The sequence below is a fragment of the Trichosurus vulpecula genome, chromosome 1, assembly GCF_011100635.1.
Source record: "Trichosurus vulpecula isolate mTriVul1 chromosome 1, mTriVul1.pri, whole genome shotgun sequence".
NCBI classification, from domain to species: domain Eukaryota; kingdom Metazoa; phylum Chordata; class Mammalia; order Diprotodontia; family Phalangeridae; genus Trichosurus; species Trichosurus vulpecula.
Genome location: NC_050573.1, coordinates 470,100,914 through 470,118,087, shown reverse-complemented (window position 1 = coordinate 470,118,087; position 17,174 = coordinate 470,100,914). Strand labels below are relative to the sequence as shown.

The window sequence follows — 17,174 nt, the reverse complement described above, 5'->3', positions numbered from 1 at the left end:
GACAGAGGGCACAGGGTGAATTGAATATGAAGGGATGATATCTAAAAAAAATAAAATTAAGGGATGAGAGAGGAATATATTGAGATAGGGAGAAAGGGAAAGATAGAATGGGGTAAATTATCTCACATAAAAGTGGCAAGAAAAAACCTTTATTTGGAAGGGAAGAGGGGGCAGGTGAGGTGGAATGAGTGAATCTTGGTCTCATCGGATTTGACTTGAGGAGGGAATAACATACATACTCAATTTGATATCTTACCCCACAGGAAAGAAGGGGGAAGGGTATAAAAAGGGGAGACGATAGAAGAGAGGGCAGATGGGAGGAGGTAATCAAAAGCAAACACTTTTGAAAAGGGACAGGGTCAAGGGAGAAAATTGAATAAAGGGGGACAGGATAGGTAGGAGCAAAATATAGTCTTTCACAACATGAGTATTGTGGAAGGGTTTTGCAGAATGATACACGTGTGGCCTATGTTGAATTGCTTGCCTTCTTAGGGAGGACGGGTGGGGAGGGAAGAGGGGAGAGGGGAGAGAATTCGGAACTCAAAGTTTTAAAAGCAGATGTACAAAAAAAAAGTTGTTTTTGCATGCCACTGAGAAATAAAATATACAGGCAATGGGGCATAGAAATCTATTTTGCCCTACAAGAAAGTAAGGGAAAAGGGGATGGGGGGGAGTGGGGTGACAGAAGGGAGGGCTGACTGGGGAATGGGGCAATCATAATATATGCCATCTTGGAGTGGGGGGAGGGCAGAAATGGGGAGAAAATTTGTAATTCAAAATCTTGTGGAAATCAATGCTGAAAACTAAAAATATTAAATAAATAATAAAATATTAAACTAAAAAAAAAAGCCTTGGATTAGATAGAGGTTGTATGAGCACGAGCAATAAAACTGGGTTAATAGATTGTATTTGGTTATGACAGAGAGAGGATAGGATGATGGTGCCTTTGCCAGTAATAGAGAGAAGCTAATTAAAGTGGTGGATTTTGGGGGGAAGAAAATGAGTTCTTTTGGGGATGTATTGAATATGTGATGCCTGTGGAATGTCCAGATCAAGATGTCCAGCAAATAGCTGCTAAGGTGGGCCTGGAATTCAGGAGATAAATAACCACCCAATTCAACAAGCTCTTCAGCAAAATTTAAATGCTAACTTACCTCATAATACATAAACCAAATGAGGACTTCACTGGAAGAAGACCAACGGATGTCAATTTAAACTATTTTGGTGGGGGGAGTTCAAGTTAGATGGAAAGAATCTCCAAATAACACCTTTTTGTTTTATACTTAAGTGATTTTCTTGGTTTGTTTTGGGGGGATAGTGTATGTATAGTGTGTAATTGAGGATGGGTGAAATAGAAATCTATGAGGACAGATTAGCATCAAAGTTCTGAAGGTATAATGAAGGAGGAAAAATAAAAAGAATAAGCAGGAAAATAAAGGAAAACACAATAACAAATTTAAATGTGAAATTAATTAAACAGTTCAATAAAATAAGAGAGTGACAGAATAAAATCAAAGCCCAACATTCTGTTTTTTACAAAAAAAAGTCTAAAATTTAAAAACACATACAGAATAGAAAATGAGAAGTTGGTACAAAATTTATTATGCATCAGGTGACTTAAAAAACAGGATTTGTCATCATGTTATCATATAAAATAATAAAAATTCATAATTAGAGATAAAGAAATTACATTGTGCTTAAAGAAATCATAAACAATGAACGATTACAAGTACTAAACATGGATATACTAAATTGCACTATGTCTAAATTCCTAATGGAAATGTTAACAGAACTGAAAAAGAAATAGCTTGACAACAATAGTTGGAGACTTTAATGTTCCTCTCTCTAGACAAATTCAATAGAAATCTAGACAAAATATAGAACCTAATGAACTGCTGAAGAATAAAACTGAAAGACTTATGGTATCTTCTTTATGAAAAAATAAATAATATATACATATTCCTCAGTTTTGCATGTTTTATTAAAATAGATGAAGTTCTAAGGAGAAGAAAAACTAGAGATTTATAAATGTTAAAATGCAAGAAATACTAAAATCATATGTTATAAGACATATTGCAATAAGATTAGTAATTAATATAGGGAACACAAGCAAAAGATATAGACCAAAATAGAGACCCAATAATGCCATCCTAAATAATGAGTTGGTCAATGAACAAATCATTAAAACAACTGTGTAAAAGAGAATGATAATGATGAAATACCATACCAAAAATATCTAAGACATAGCCAAAGCATTTCCCAGAAGAAAAGTTAATTTATGAGAAAATATATTAACAAAAAAGATAAGTTTAATTAAGTGAATATGAAATTTTTAAAACTAGAAATCAACAACTAGAAAAACCCAAAATAAACACAAAAGAAGAAATCTTCAAAATTAGAGTAGAAATAAATTGGAAAAAAGAGTATAAAAATGATAATAAAAAAGAACCCTAGACAAATTCTTTGAAGAGATAAATACAATTAATAAACTTTTAGTAAACTTGATGAAACAGTAAGAATAAATTCACTAAATAAAAAAGTACAAGGCAAAATTACAAAAAAGAAAGAAGAAAATTTTAAAATTACCAAAATTTACATTTTACAAAATTTACATTTTAAATCCTCAATTTTGCTGTCACACAGCTATATGCCAGCAAAATTGAAGATTTAAAAGAAATCAAGAGTTAACTACAAGGATACAAAATACTGAAATTAATAGATATCAAATAGAGATAGTAAGCAACCCATTTCAGGAAACTATACTTAAATAGCTGAAGGGAACAACCAAAGGAGAAAGAAACTGGTTCAAATGGATTTACAGGCAAATTCCATAAGACTTTTAAAGAACAGAAAATAGTCTATGCTACACTAATTATTCTCAAAAAAAAAATATTCTACCTAACTTTTTAACAATATAGATATAGTCTTGATACCTAAACCAGGGAATGATAAACCAAAAAGAAAATTATTGACCTATTAATATCATTAGTGAAATTCATTTTAAATTTTTAAATAAGAATCTCAAAAAGTCTACATCAATATAGCCCCAAATTTATTCACTATGATCATGCTGGCTTTACACCAGGGATGGAAGAAGAGTCTGATCAGAAAAAACAACAAATATAACTAATTACACTAAAACCAAAATTCTCCAAATCCATATCATTATATCAAGAGCTAAAGAAAAAAACTTTTTATAAAGTACTCCATTCATTTATGCTCTAAAATATTATTTAAAGGCATAAAATGACCTCTTAAAATATGATAGTATATCAGCAAGGCAAAATTCATGACCTCAGAGAGAACCATAGGCATGCCTGAATAATTCGGAATCGCAAAGCATAATGAATTCTCTAGGTAGAAGACAGAGGAAGTATAACATTTATTTAGACTCCAAAGGATTATACTCAAGGACCAATGCCCCCAATTTGATATTGTGACAATAATATTCCCAAACCAATAAGCCCACCTCACTACAGTAACAAGGAGATTATAACAAACTATTATAGCAGCAAACCAAACCATAGTTGTGTTTCCCCTCAATGCTAGGGCCCTCCTATAAGAAGCTCCCTCATGAATCCTAACTCCCTGCTCAGCACTCTCTCTCCTGCAGCTCCATTGACTCAGAATTCTGCAACTCCCTCTTGCGTTCAGCACTTTTCGTTCTGCATACTCTGGAAGCTGGCCCTCGGCTTCTGAATCCTGCTGCTCTCTGCTCCTCTACTTCTGGCTCTATTGTGTTCAGCTCTGCTCTCAGTCCTCAGTTTTTCCTCCTCCTAGTCCTCAGTTCTCAGTTTCTACTGTCTCCAAGTTCTGTTCTCTTGTTTTATACAGTCCTTAGACGTCATCTATTTGACTCAGGCACATACCATTGGCTCTGGTCTTAGCAACTCCCTTTAGAGCCCTGACGGCTTTACACCTCACTCAAACTAGCAAACTAGTTTGCTAACTAGCCTGGGGACTCACACTTAATTAGTAAAAGGGTGTAGGCCTGTTTCTAATCAGACCTCCCCACCTGAAGTCTATTCAATTGTCTGGAAAGATCTTTCACTTACCGATTGGCTTTACAGAAAAAAGGAGAGATAAATGGATAGGTCAAAAGACAGATAGAATTAAAAGTTAGCATTATATGCAATGGGAAGATGCTAAAAGCTTTACCAATAAATATAGGAGTAATATAAGAATGTCCCCTTTCATCTACTATTATTTGACAGTGTTCTAGGAATGCTAACAATAGCACTTAAGAAAGGGAAAGAAATTAAAGACAGACTAAGAAGAGATAAAGCTCTATCTCCTTCAGGATAACATGATATTTTACTTGGAGCACAGAATCATAGAAAATCAAAAAAAAAAAGAAGCTAACAGAAATATGATTAACAGCTTCAGTAAAGATATAGGATACAAAATAAACCCCACAAAATTAACAGCTTTTCTACAAAACAATAAAAATTTCATAATGAAATAATAGAAAGGGAAGTCCCACTCAAAATAACTACTAAAGTATAAAACATCTTGGATTCAATCTATAGAGCCATACTCAAGACCAGAATAAATATGATTATAAAATATTCCTTAAAAAATAAAGAACCACTTAAGTAACTAGAGGGACAATAAATGCTCATGACTGGAACAAGGTATCATAATAAAATTAATTTATAGATTTAGTGTTATATTAAGATACTACCAAAAAGCTATTTTTATAGAGTTAGGGGAAATAAGTAATACACTTCATTTGGAAAAATAAAAGATCTAGAAACTCAAGGAAAATTTTGGAAAAAAGAAAAAGGAAAATTTCCAGACTTCCAACTACACTACAAAGCAGTAAACAAAACTATTTGGTACTGATTAAAAAATAAAAAAGTAGATCAGTGCATGTATGGAAGAAGTAAAAACAAACTAAACTTAATAACCCAGAAACCTAAGAACAATAACAACTTTGGGAAGAATTTTCTAGTCAACATAATTGACCATCAAAGGTCACACCATGATGGAAAAAATAGAACAGAAAACAATCAGGAAGCTTTCATAACTATGGCTAAGGGGATAACTTTTTTAAGATTGTTATCTAACAAATATTTTCTGTGTTGCTTGATTTTATCTCATTTTTATTTATGGTTTCTGATTTTTTATTTCAACTTTATTTTCAAATATCTTTCTTCCCTTCTTCCCTTCCCCCTCCACCAATCTACCTCTGTAATGAAGGTTAAAAAAAAGAAAAAGAAAAAAACAGCTCTGCAAAACCAACCAATATTTTCTTAGGAAGTCAATTCCTAACCAAATACACAATAGAAGAGATCACAAAAGAAAAATAATTTGAATTTTATGAAATTGAAAAAGTTTTACATGAACAAAATCAATGCAGCTAAGTTAAGAAGGAAGTCCATCAACTTGGTTAAAAATTTGCATCTAGAGGAAGTCACACAACCCTACCAAATCTTCCTTACCTCCCTTCCCCTCCCCAACAGAAGACCATGCTTCATATTTTACTTAGAAAATAGAGGCAATTTGTGTGGTGTCCTCTTCTCCCCTACTCTAAATCTCAAAATTCATAGAGATATCCCCTCACCATTCTCTTCTCCAACATCTTACCCTCCCCCTATATCAGTAAGGCAAGGTTCATGACTTCAAAGATGACCATGAACATGCCCGAATGGTTCAGAATCTCTAAGTATAAGAATTTCTCTATATAGAAGGCAGAGGAAGTATAACATTTATTTAGACATGAGAGAATCCAATCCCAGGACCAATAATTCCAATTCTATATAGTAGTAATTATATTACAAAACCAGTAAGCCTACCTCAATGTAGCAACAAGGAAATTACAGCAAAGTAATATAGCAAGGAGTCAAGCCACACCGTAACCTTCCCTGCCCTCCCCGCGCAAGCACTGGGGACGGCGAGGGGGGGGCACACCCCCTGCTAAGGCCTTCTTGTAAACAATCATTCACAAATCCTAAATCTCCACTCAGCACGCTCTCCTGCAGCTCTGCTGACTCTGAGTTACTTGATCTCTGCACTCTCTCTTGTTCTTCACTCTCCATTCTGCAGTCTCTCTCAATGCTGGTTCTCCCTCAATGTCTGTAGCCTCAGTGTCTTCTTGATGTCTGCTTCTGAATCCTGCCGTGTTCAGCTGCTCCCACTTCTGGGCTTTCTTTTTATATAGCCCTAGTTGACATCTGATTGGCTACAACTCTAATTGACTGAATTCATGATTGACTAGAACTCAGTGCACATACCATTGGCTCTGGTCTTAGCAACAACTCTTAGGGCCCTGAGGACTTCATGCCCACATTGGCTTAGCACCTAGTAAGTAGGGGCCTTAGTCCTACTTACAAACAAAGGTATAATCAGGCTTTCCCACCTAGGCCTATCTGAGGCCTATTGAATGGGTGGGGAAGATCTTAAATCACATTAATACTACACCCCCTGTTCTCTTCCCCCTTACTCCAGTCTTTGGTGAAGAATTGGCCCTACTCCTTGTCAAGATCAGCTTCTCTACAGGTACCCTTGATTCTATCCTCCCCTGTCTTCACCAGCAGATTAACCCCATAATCATCCTCCTTCCCATCTTCAATCTCTCCCTATTTATTAGCACCTACAAATCTGCCCTATAAGTCTGTCCTAGCCTTAAAAAAACCTCATTTGACCTTACCATCCCTTCAAGCAATCAGCATATATCTCTCCTGCCCTTTGCAACCATGCTCCTCCAAAAAACTTGTTCCCTCCACTACCTAGTCTCTCACTCCTCAGCTCTTTGCAATCTTACAAACATATCACAACTTAAATCTCACTCCAAATTTATCAATGATTTCTTAATTGACAAATCTGATCATCCTTTCTCAATTCTAATCTATCTTGAACTCTCTGCAGCATTTGATGCTGTTGACCACAGCTAGTTGATTGGTATACCACTAGGCTCTAGAGGCTTATAGGAAATCTCCAACTTTTGACATATGCAATCAGCCATCGGCCCATCATGTATTTGATTCCTTCCCAGCTCTTATAATCCCCTTTTTTTCTTTCTGTCTTCTGCTTTTGCTCTTAAGGTTACCAGCTCCTCCTCTACGTATGTATGTCTCAACCTCAGCTGCTATGTACCCAAATATCTGAATGACAGAGGAAGCTACCACATTACTCTATAAAATTTGAGGATTATCTTTCATTGAACCATTTAAAATACTTGGGACACCACATTTATAATTCGTTGTATCCAGTTCACACTGTCTATGGTTGTTCCTCAATTTATAGTCACTTTTGCATTCAAAAACACTGGAGGGTGATAAACATTAGATCAAACAATACAATATAATTTGTAGATGTCTGCTTTTATAGACTCAGCTTTACCATATGTGTGGAACTTTTTTGAAGTTTATTGGGGGTTGTCATACTACAGAGAAGAGGCAATTCTAGTCCTCAAGAAGCCAAGATGAATCAAGAAGCCTGATTAGAAACATATTTGCATATAAAAATAAACTACATTCACAAGTATATGTTTAGGGTTGGGAGCCTTGTTTTCCTGACTTAGAATACATCTGATATCCTCTTTCTGCCTAGAACCAGGTCCTACCTGACCATGCTTCTACAGGAAATTTCCTCCTCAAATCCCTACCCATCCTGATCTTAACTAATCCACGTAACTGCTCAGTCATGACACTTCAAAACATCTTCAGTACACCTTTATTGACCAGCTGTAAAGTTTCTGAAGTCACTACTAATCACATTAGTTTCTTAATGTATGCAAAATTCATAGATTTGTGAAGTGAATTAATAATAAAGAAAACAATTAAACTAAAAAAAATTTGGCATTGTTTTAATTGAAAATTTGACTCTATGAAATGACATCAATGGAACTGACTACATCTGGAGACATTACATAGTATGTCACATTGATGAAAAGATTAGATCACAATTAAATTTAATTAATTTTAACTACTTTAAATGCAAAAATGTGTAATTGATTAAGAAGATAAAGTACATATGAAAGCAATAACCTAATGTTACTAAATAATTTAAATTTCCAAAATGTAAACATTATTAAACCCCAAAACATACAGTCTTAATGAGAAGGAAATTTTATGTTTTATAAATGAAATTCATCAACATTGATTGAACTCACCCAGGGTGCCGAAGGTACAATAAGGGTCAAAATAAGCAAGTCACTGCAGCATTCTTCCAAAGACTGATTACATCTCTTCATTTGATTTATCAGCCTAGAATACACAGCAGTGGGGAGAATTTGCAGAGATTGCTTGTGGGACCCCTGTCCTGGGGCTAGAATGAAGTTCAGTGTTTGCCTTATGCCATGCAGGTGTCTATACAACTGGCTAAGTTTTGTTTCAAGGGCACTCTGAAAATAAAGGTTAGAAAAAGATATAGTAAACATCTGAAAATAAAAGAAAGTTAATTATGCTAGGTGAAAGGCCACAGAGTTCTACTTAAGCACCTGCAAAAGTCAGGAAAAGTATGCCAATATTTATAAAACAATCTCTTGGGAAATTATGGGAGATGTCAAATTTTAAGGCACTCTCCCCTTCCTTTCTTCTTTTGCTTCCAACCATCTGTGAATAATATGTGCTGAGGGGGTATGATCTGACAAAGTATGAAACACAACAAACTGCAAGACTTTTAGCCTTTTATAACAAAATATTTTGTTAAAAGATCAAAGACCCAAGGAAGACTAGCCTGATTGTTAGGTTTTTGTAAAGAACAGCCCAGAGCAAAAATAAAAGAGGGTGGGAGGGGCAGAGAAAAGAAACAAGAAAAAGGAAGGAAGAAAAAAACTCTCTAACTTCTAAACAACCAGAACATCAGCAAAACATAAACAGGATCATGTTTATCTTATACCTACCACAGAACTTCCTTGTGTTCATTTCCTGTGTAAACCTTAGCCAGCTGGACACAGAGCTGGTTGGACAGCATGCGTTACTCATAAGAGATCATTTTAAAGATTTAGAGCTCATTTTGAAGCAAAATTCATGAAGAAACACTTAAATGTGCAAAAATGAAATCATAATAACCATGACACACAAAAAAAACGTGAAAAAATAGACTGTAGTGAAAAGTTGGTATAATGCCTTCCCTAGATCTATACCCCTTAATTTGAACTTGCAGGTTAGATACCCCCAGGACATCTACCCCAGATTCAGGGTACCCTGCAGGTCTTCACACCTAAAGCTATATTTCATGAGTCTCAGCTCTTGCATTCACCTTTAATGGTCCTCCGGGGACAGAATTACCTGAAACCAAAGGCACTAATGAAATGGAATCATAAGAACAGTAGCTACAAAATATTTCCCCTGTAAACCTGGGGCACATGTTCCCACAAATAAACACAATGGCAATGGGAAGAGTATATAGGAAGACATGTGGTCATGGTGATAATTGGCCAATAATGAAGAACACACATGTCCTTTCTCTTCTTAAGGCATCCTCACCCTGCTCCCCCCAAACTCAGCATCTCTGTTGAGGTATCACTGCTAACGGGCTCCCTAGACCTGGCTCACTGCTGGGTGAGCAGAATGGGGTGCTTCTTACTAGGCAAGTAGCTCCACTCCAGAGACAATAGGGGGGATGGCAAAGAAAGAAATCTCTTTTTCCAAGAAGTGAAGAGCCCTCTCGACAACCAAGTTTATCTTGAGAGTTTCTTCTCCATTGCCAGAACTCAGACTCCAGAATTGCCTCCTATCTTGACTCACTCCCTAGAGCACATATTTTGCTTTTTAAAGGCCAGCAGGGGCACGGCCAATCCTTTGGTCAACCAATTGCTATTTGCCCTATAATTCCATCAAGTTTGAATAAGGAATTTCTATACTACTCTTAAGGAAGTAACATAGGAAAAGCCCTTCTTCATACTTTGTTTAAGAACTCAACACCTTATTGTTATCTACTTTACATTCTATAGTTTTATCAACTCTTCCCTGTCTCTATTACTTGCCTCTTACATTGTGTGATTTCATTGCAATTGATCAAGGACCCCTTGATCAGCCCTTGCTACCCACTATACAAATTAAATCAAACACCAAAGAGGGCAGAGGAAATAAACTCAGTGCAATTAAAGAAATTTGTGCTTCAAAAGAGAAACATCATTCTATTTAAAGACTGTCATACAACTGCCAGATCTTATTTACAAGGTCCCTAAGAAGTCATCGATCTTGTCCAACTCATACCTGAACAAGCATCTCCTCTTCAACATCCCCAGGAAGGAGTCATTGACCATTTATTTGAAGACTCATTATGTGCCAAGGTGACCCAGTGCACTTTTGGATAGCTCCATTAGGATTTTTTCCCTTATTTCAAGCCAAATCTGGCTCTCTGTAACTTCTACCCATTGTTCCTATTTCTTTCTTCTTGAGCCCAGCAAAACAAAATCTAGCTGCTCTGTATGAAAGCCCTTCAGATTCTTGAAGATGGCCAAAAGGTCCCACCAAAATCTTCAATCTTCACATTGTATCATATGGCCCAAGAGATGGCAAGAGCCTAGGACAGGAGTGGGGAACCTGTGGCCTTGAGGCCACACATGGCTTTCTAGGTCCTTGGGTATGACCTTTTGACTGAGTCCAAGCTTTACAGAACAAATACTTTTATAAGGGGATTTGTTCTGTGAAGTTTGGATTGAAAGGACCACACTTGAGGACCTAGAGGGCCATATATGGCCTTGAGGCCACAAGTTCCCCACCCCTGGCTAGACAAAAGAGTAGAAGGTAGCAAGAGTTCCTGGATCCCTAAGCCTGCATGCCTGGAACTCTCCCTGCACCACTTCTTCCTCAGTTGCTGCCATCTCTTAGAGTGAGAGACAGCCATCTCTGCATCTCTGGGGTTAAGAAGGGATGGTCAGTCAATCTCTGGGATACTAGGGCAATGTATAGATGCCCTCCAGGGGCCAGTCTGCTCTCAGCTCTCTGGTCTCTGGCCTCTGTGTGCCCAGCTCTCTTTGGAGCTCTCCCAAAAGGAAGAAAATAAACCAGCTCTGCAGCTAACCTCCTTTTGAACAGGCTCGGCACAAAAAGGTGACCCTGACTTACAACAAGTTGTGCCAAACAGATGATCCCTAATCATCCTCAATGAGTCTACAAAAGAGGCAGCCACACTCCCCGTAGGAACATGTATTAATGTCCCAACAAAGGCTTCTATCTCTGTAACCTAATCAAATTGACATCTAAGTAGTGCAATAGCTAGAGTGCTGAACTTGGAATCAAGAAGCCCTAACATGAGTCCTGTCTCAGACACCAGCTGTGTGACCAGGGCAAGTCATTTAAACCCTCTCAGCTTCAATTTCCTCATCAATAAGGATAATAATAGCACATCTCCCAGGGCTGTTGTGAGGATCTAAAAAAATAATATACATAAAGTGCTTTGTAAACCTATAGAAAGTCTTATATAAATGTTAGCTATAATAGTAATAATAAAGTCCTCCCTATACTGGAAAGAAAACTAGAATTGGTGGACTGGGCTTAATACTAACTCTTATATTTGGCATCTATGGACCTTGGACAAATAACATCACCTCTCTGCTCCTCGGTTTCCTCTTTAGGTTCCCTTGCAGCTTTAAATTCTATGATTTAGCAAACAAATTGGGGGTAGAGGTACAGATTTGGGAGTCACCCACATGGAAAGGATAATTGAAGTCATAGAAATAGAAAAAATGTTATATAGAGAGAACAGAATTGAAGACAAAGTCTTAAGAGAAACCCACAAGAAAAGAAGCAACCAGTTAAGAAGACTGAGGAAAAGAGTCAGACAAATAAGGAAAGCCAGGAAAGTGATAGGTCAAGGAAGGAAGGGGTTTGGAGAAAAGAGGGAAAAAAGAGAAGGCAGGGAAGAAGGAAGGAAGGAAAGAAGGAAGGAAGGAAAGAACAAAGGAAGGAAGGGAGGGACAGAAGCAGGGAGGGAAGGAAGGAAGGAAAGAAGGAAGGAAGGAGGGGGAGGGAAGGAAAGAAGGAAGGAGGGAAGGAGGGAGGGAAGGCAGGAAGGGAAGGAAGGAAGGAGGGGGAGAGAAGGATGGAGGGAAGGAGGGAAGGATGAAGGGAAAGAGGGAAAAAAGGAAGGGAGGAAGGAAGGAAGGAAAGAAGGAAGGAAGGAACAAAGGAAGGAAGGGAGGGACAGAAGGAGGGAAGGAAGGAAAGAAGGAAGAAAGGAGGGGGGAGGGAAGGAAGGAAGGAGGGAAGGAGGGAGGGAGGGCAGGAAGGAAGGAAGGGAAGGAAGGGAGGAAGGAGGGAAGGAAGGAAAGAAGGATGGAAGGAGGGTGAGAGAAGGATGGAGGGAAGGAGGGAAGGATGAAGGGAAGGAGGGAAGGAAGGAAGGGAGGCAGGAAGGAAGGAAAGTAGGAAGGAAGGAAAGAAGGAAGGGAGGGAGGAAGTAAGGGAGGGAGGGAGGAAGGAAGGTAGGAATCATTTATTACACATTTGTTATGTGCCAGGCATTGTGCTAAACACTGGGGATACAAGTATAAGCAAAAAGAAAAATAGTTCTCAAGGAGCTTATATTCTAATAGAGAAAGACAATGCACAAAAAGGAGCTGAAAAGAGGATGAATAAAGGTACCTGCCACAGAAGCATTGTTCTTAAGTCCAAAGGAGTCAGGAACAATGCTGGAAGAATAGAGACTCTAGGAGCAGGTCTGATGGCAAAGGGGAGTGACCTTTGCAGAGGGATATTCCAAGGGGAGTGGACCCAGCTTAAGGAAACTGCTCTAGGGTGAGGAGGTCCCAAGAAATGAGGAAAGCTCCAGCAAGAGCCACCAATAGAAGGAGTACAGTTCTGAAGTCCAGAGGAAGTCAGAAACAGGGCTGGGAGGAGCTGTATTCCAATTCATAATACTGTTTTGAATAGTTACAGGACTTCAAGTTGGAGGTGTTTAGCAAGCAGTTGAAAAGGCAAGACTGAAATTCAGGAGAGAGATGAGGAATGGGAATAATCAACATATAAAAGATAACAGAACCCAAAAAGCTGATGAGATTCCAGAGGGAGAGGGAAGAGAGATCAGGACTGAGCTTTGGGGGATTCCTCTAATTAATGAAGAGGAAAAGGATAAATGATGCAAAGGAACTGAGAAGCAGTAACAACTCTGGCCTCTTAGAATCTACCCTATACACAAAGAGGGGTGTCAGATGGTTTGTCATGTACTCTAGCATTTAGGAGAAGAGATATTAAAAAGTCCAGTGATTAGATAAACTGGATCCCATGAACTAAGCCTTGAAAACGGAAATTCCCCAAAAAGTAGAAGGCAAGCTCCTTGAAGACAAGGACTAATCTTCATTTTGTCTTCTTTTGCCCAACAATGAGCAAAATGCCTTGCATATAGTAGCTAATTAATAAAGTTTTGCTGATTTGGAGGGAGGTGCTAGGGGTGGATAGATGGCTCCTAAGAACAAATTCAGTCTCATAAAAAAGTAGAGTTGCTTGAAAAGATCAAAATGGCCATACATGGACTTCTCTGATAAATTCAAATTTTAAATGATCATGTATAGGAAAGGACAGTGAGGCAGGAACTGAAGATAAATTCAAAAGAATGTCAAGGTCCTGTAACAATAACAGTGTCAGGGAGGCTAAAACCTAGTAGGAGCTATGGTTCAAGATAAATGCTCAAAATAATAACCACCAAAAAAAGTATTTAAAGCTAGTTGCAAAAAAGACAATCCAAGCCAGAGCCACAGCAATACCCAGGAAGTCCTAACGCTAGAGAATCCTAGAAGAAGCCTGAAAACAGCATCCTTATCAACTATCAAACATACCACCACATATAAGGCTAATGTATCGACCAGGCAGCTCTAGCACTGGGACCTTACAGGAGGCCTTCAACCTTCAAAATTTATAGTATCTTGGTGGAGGCTATCAGGACCATAGCAGGGAATATAGCCAAATTCCCATTGGGTTTGTACAAGGAGAAAGAGACAGAGAAGAGCTGAAATCCATTGCTCCATGAGACAATAAGAATTATTAGCAAAAAGTTTCTGGACCTTTTTCTCTTATAATCTTTCTTTCTACCTACATAGCCTCATTGGAACCAGTCTTCCTCTCACTGAGACCAGTCTTCCTCCCAGAAGCTATTCCCCTTCACTCCACCTCATCTACACACATCTAACATTGACTTCCAGCCGAGATCCCTGCCTAACTGCAGGCAAGCCACCTCGTTCCCACACACTTATTCCAGCAAAAACTGAAAAGTCACAAGAGACTGAATAATGATTAAGAAAATCCAGTGAGAAACTATGATAAATGACCTTACCCACTCTAGGAGTCCATGAACAATGAGAAAGGAAGACACCAGAAAGTCAGTGCTGCAAGATGGTGTCCTCCCATAGTGACTTGTGATGATGGTCCAGAGACAGGTGGAGCCTTCAAGTCTCTGCATCTGGAAGCAGCAAAAGCAGAGGGATCCCCCTAAGAAAGCTCCAGGGTCATAGGATACACTATGGGGGACCTCGGAAGGTAAATGTAAAATGTTTAGGTGAAGAACTGCTCAGTCCAGGGTATCCCAGGCCAACAGACACTAAGGTTCCTAGCACTGTTTCATGAGATGCCAGAGAGGGCACTGAAGATCCACAATCTAAATCCCAAAGTCAGAATGGGGGGGAGGGGAAAATCTCATAAAATAGAAATTAGCATAGGAAGCCATGTGACCCAAGGAGAACCCAAGAAGGGCTTACTAAAAGATCAGAGGGAGCAAAGTTTGGTCCTGGCACACAACCTCAATTCAAGAACTAAGGTTGGAGACACGAGTAAACCAACAAAAACAATGAACATTGTAAAGAATTACACACATACACACACACACACACAGACACACACAGACACACACACACACAGACACATTATATATACCCAAAAATCCAATCTAAAAGAAGAAAATAATTGCAAGCAGGGACTCAAATGAAAAAAAATTAATTTCCTATAAGGACTACAGAAATGTTTAGGAAAAATAAAGCAAGAGATTTTTTAAAAGATGAAAGCTATGAAGAAAAAATAAGTAGGAGAACAAATAGCCTAGAACAGAAAGTAGCAAATTTACTCAAGTAACAGACTCCCTTAAAAGTAGAATGGATTGAAGCTAAATCAAGGACGCCATGAGACAACAAAAAATATCAGAACAAAATCAAAGATTGAAAAATAGTAGAAAATGTAAGTTATTTGCTATTAAAGAGAATTGAACTAGAAAGCATGTTGAGGGAAGATAATTTAAGAATCATTAGACTTTTCTAAAAACTGTGATTTTTTAAGCCTGAAAACTACATGGCAACAAATTACAAGTGAAAACAGCCTAGATCTATTAGAACCAGAGGGGAAAATGAGGATAAAAATGATCCACTGATTATCTCTTCAAAATAACTTCAAAAGGAAAAATTCCAAGAATATTATAACCAAAATCCAGAGCTTTCACATCAAAGAAAAAAATATTATAAGCATGTAGAAAGGAGTTCAAGTAGCAAGGAATTTGTATGAGGATCATGCAAGACCTATCTGCTACTACTATAATGAGAGCAGTTCTTAGAATATAATATTCCAAAGGGCAAAAAATAAGGGTTTAGAACCAAGAATAACTTACCCTGCAAAGCTGAGTATACCCCTACAGGTTGGAAAAAGTACCTTTAGTGAAACAGGAAACTTTCAAGCATTCCTGTTGAACTGTAAATGCAAGAGTCAAGAGATACCTAGATTGAGCAAGGGGTTATATTGAGAAAGGGTTATATGATGATGCAGTTCTAATATTCTAATGAGAGGATGGCAGGGAGGAAGTGTTTCCTTAGAGCCTAAATGTCTTCAGATAGGTATTGAGGGAGTTAAACAAGAAAAAAAAAAGACCTAAAGTGAACTGATTCTGTTCTGAGGGTTTTAGGAGAGGAAAGAGAAGGGACACTAATGTAGAAAAGAGGAAGAAGGGCTTGGAACTTGCTATTTCTCATAATTGAGATGGATGAGAAGAGTATACAAATAGGGAGAAAGGGATAGTAGGTGTCACATGAACTTCACTGTTATGTGACCCAGATAAAGGAGAGTTATAGGGAGAGAGGAAGAGAGACAGACAGAGACAGACAGAGAGACACAGAGAGACTAGTCATAGAGAGATAGAGAAAGACAGAAATTTTGATGTAGAAATACATCAACTTCAACAGAGAAACAGGCAGGTATGGGAAGGATGATATGAGGGAGGATAATATTAGGGAATGAAAAGTTACAAGTAAAACAATTTCTTGATCTTCAAGGGGAAATAAATCAAAGAACTGGAAACTAATGGGGCACCCATTTATGGGACAATTGCTAAACAAATTATAGCATGTGAATATAATGGAATATTCATGTCTTATAAGAAATGAGAATATTATGAAGTATGAATTTATAGAGTGAAATTAGCAGATTCAAACCAAGTTAAACAAGGGCAACATCATTGTAAAGAAAACAACTTTAAAAGATTTAAAAATTCTGATCAAAGCAAGGACCAACATGTTTCCAGATGACCTCTGATGAAATATATTACCTACTTCCTAATAGAGAGATAATAGGCCCAAGGTGAAGAAAGAGAACTACATTTTTGATCATGGCTATTGTGTGGTTTCGTTTTCCTGGATTATACCTATTTATTGCAAAGGTTTATTGCTCCTCTGTTTTTCATTAGTGAGAGAATGATTAGCAGAGGGAGAAAAGGAATTAACAATAGTGATGCCAATATAGTTTGCAAGCAGTATGAAATAGTGATTCACAATTTCATATACGCTCTTTTTGCATTCTGCTATGTACATGAAAATGCTCAAGTTATATGAGGTTTGGGAAGTGTTTAAGTTTAGAATAAAAACAAAACAAAAACAAAAATTCTGGTATTTTGACTATAACCTCCTATCATTCCACCCATTCCTCCACCCCTCACTATTTGTCAGACATTACATATGTTCTGACTTCATTTTTTTCCTTTTCCATTCTTGACCTTGCAACTAACCAATGCAACTCCTCATGTCATCAACCCTTAAATCCCTTGCTCCCTTGTCCTATTACCACTCATGTCTTATCAAATTCCAAAACAAGATTACTCCTACCATCCCCCACTTCTACTACTCCTACTACTATTACTACTACTACTACCACCACCACCACCACCACCACTACTACTACTACCACTACTACTACTACTACCACTACTATTACTACTACTACTACTACTACTACTACTACAACTACTGCTACTAC

The 17,174-nt window shown here is 37.8% G+C and overlaps 1 protein-coding gene across 1 annotated transcript in view; it reads right to left on the bottom strand.

Moving 5' to 3' along the window:
* Window positions 1-17,174, bottom strand: part of LOC118845550 — a 232,990-nt gene that overhangs the window by 51,836 nt on the left and 163,980 nt on the right. Inside the window, exon 9 of the mRNA XM_036753508.1 lies at window positions 8,117-8,347. Coding sequence (XP_036609403.1) covers window positions 8,117-8,347 — 231 coding nt within the window. The remainder of the gene's footprint in view (window positions 1-8,116; window positions 8,348-17,174) is intronic.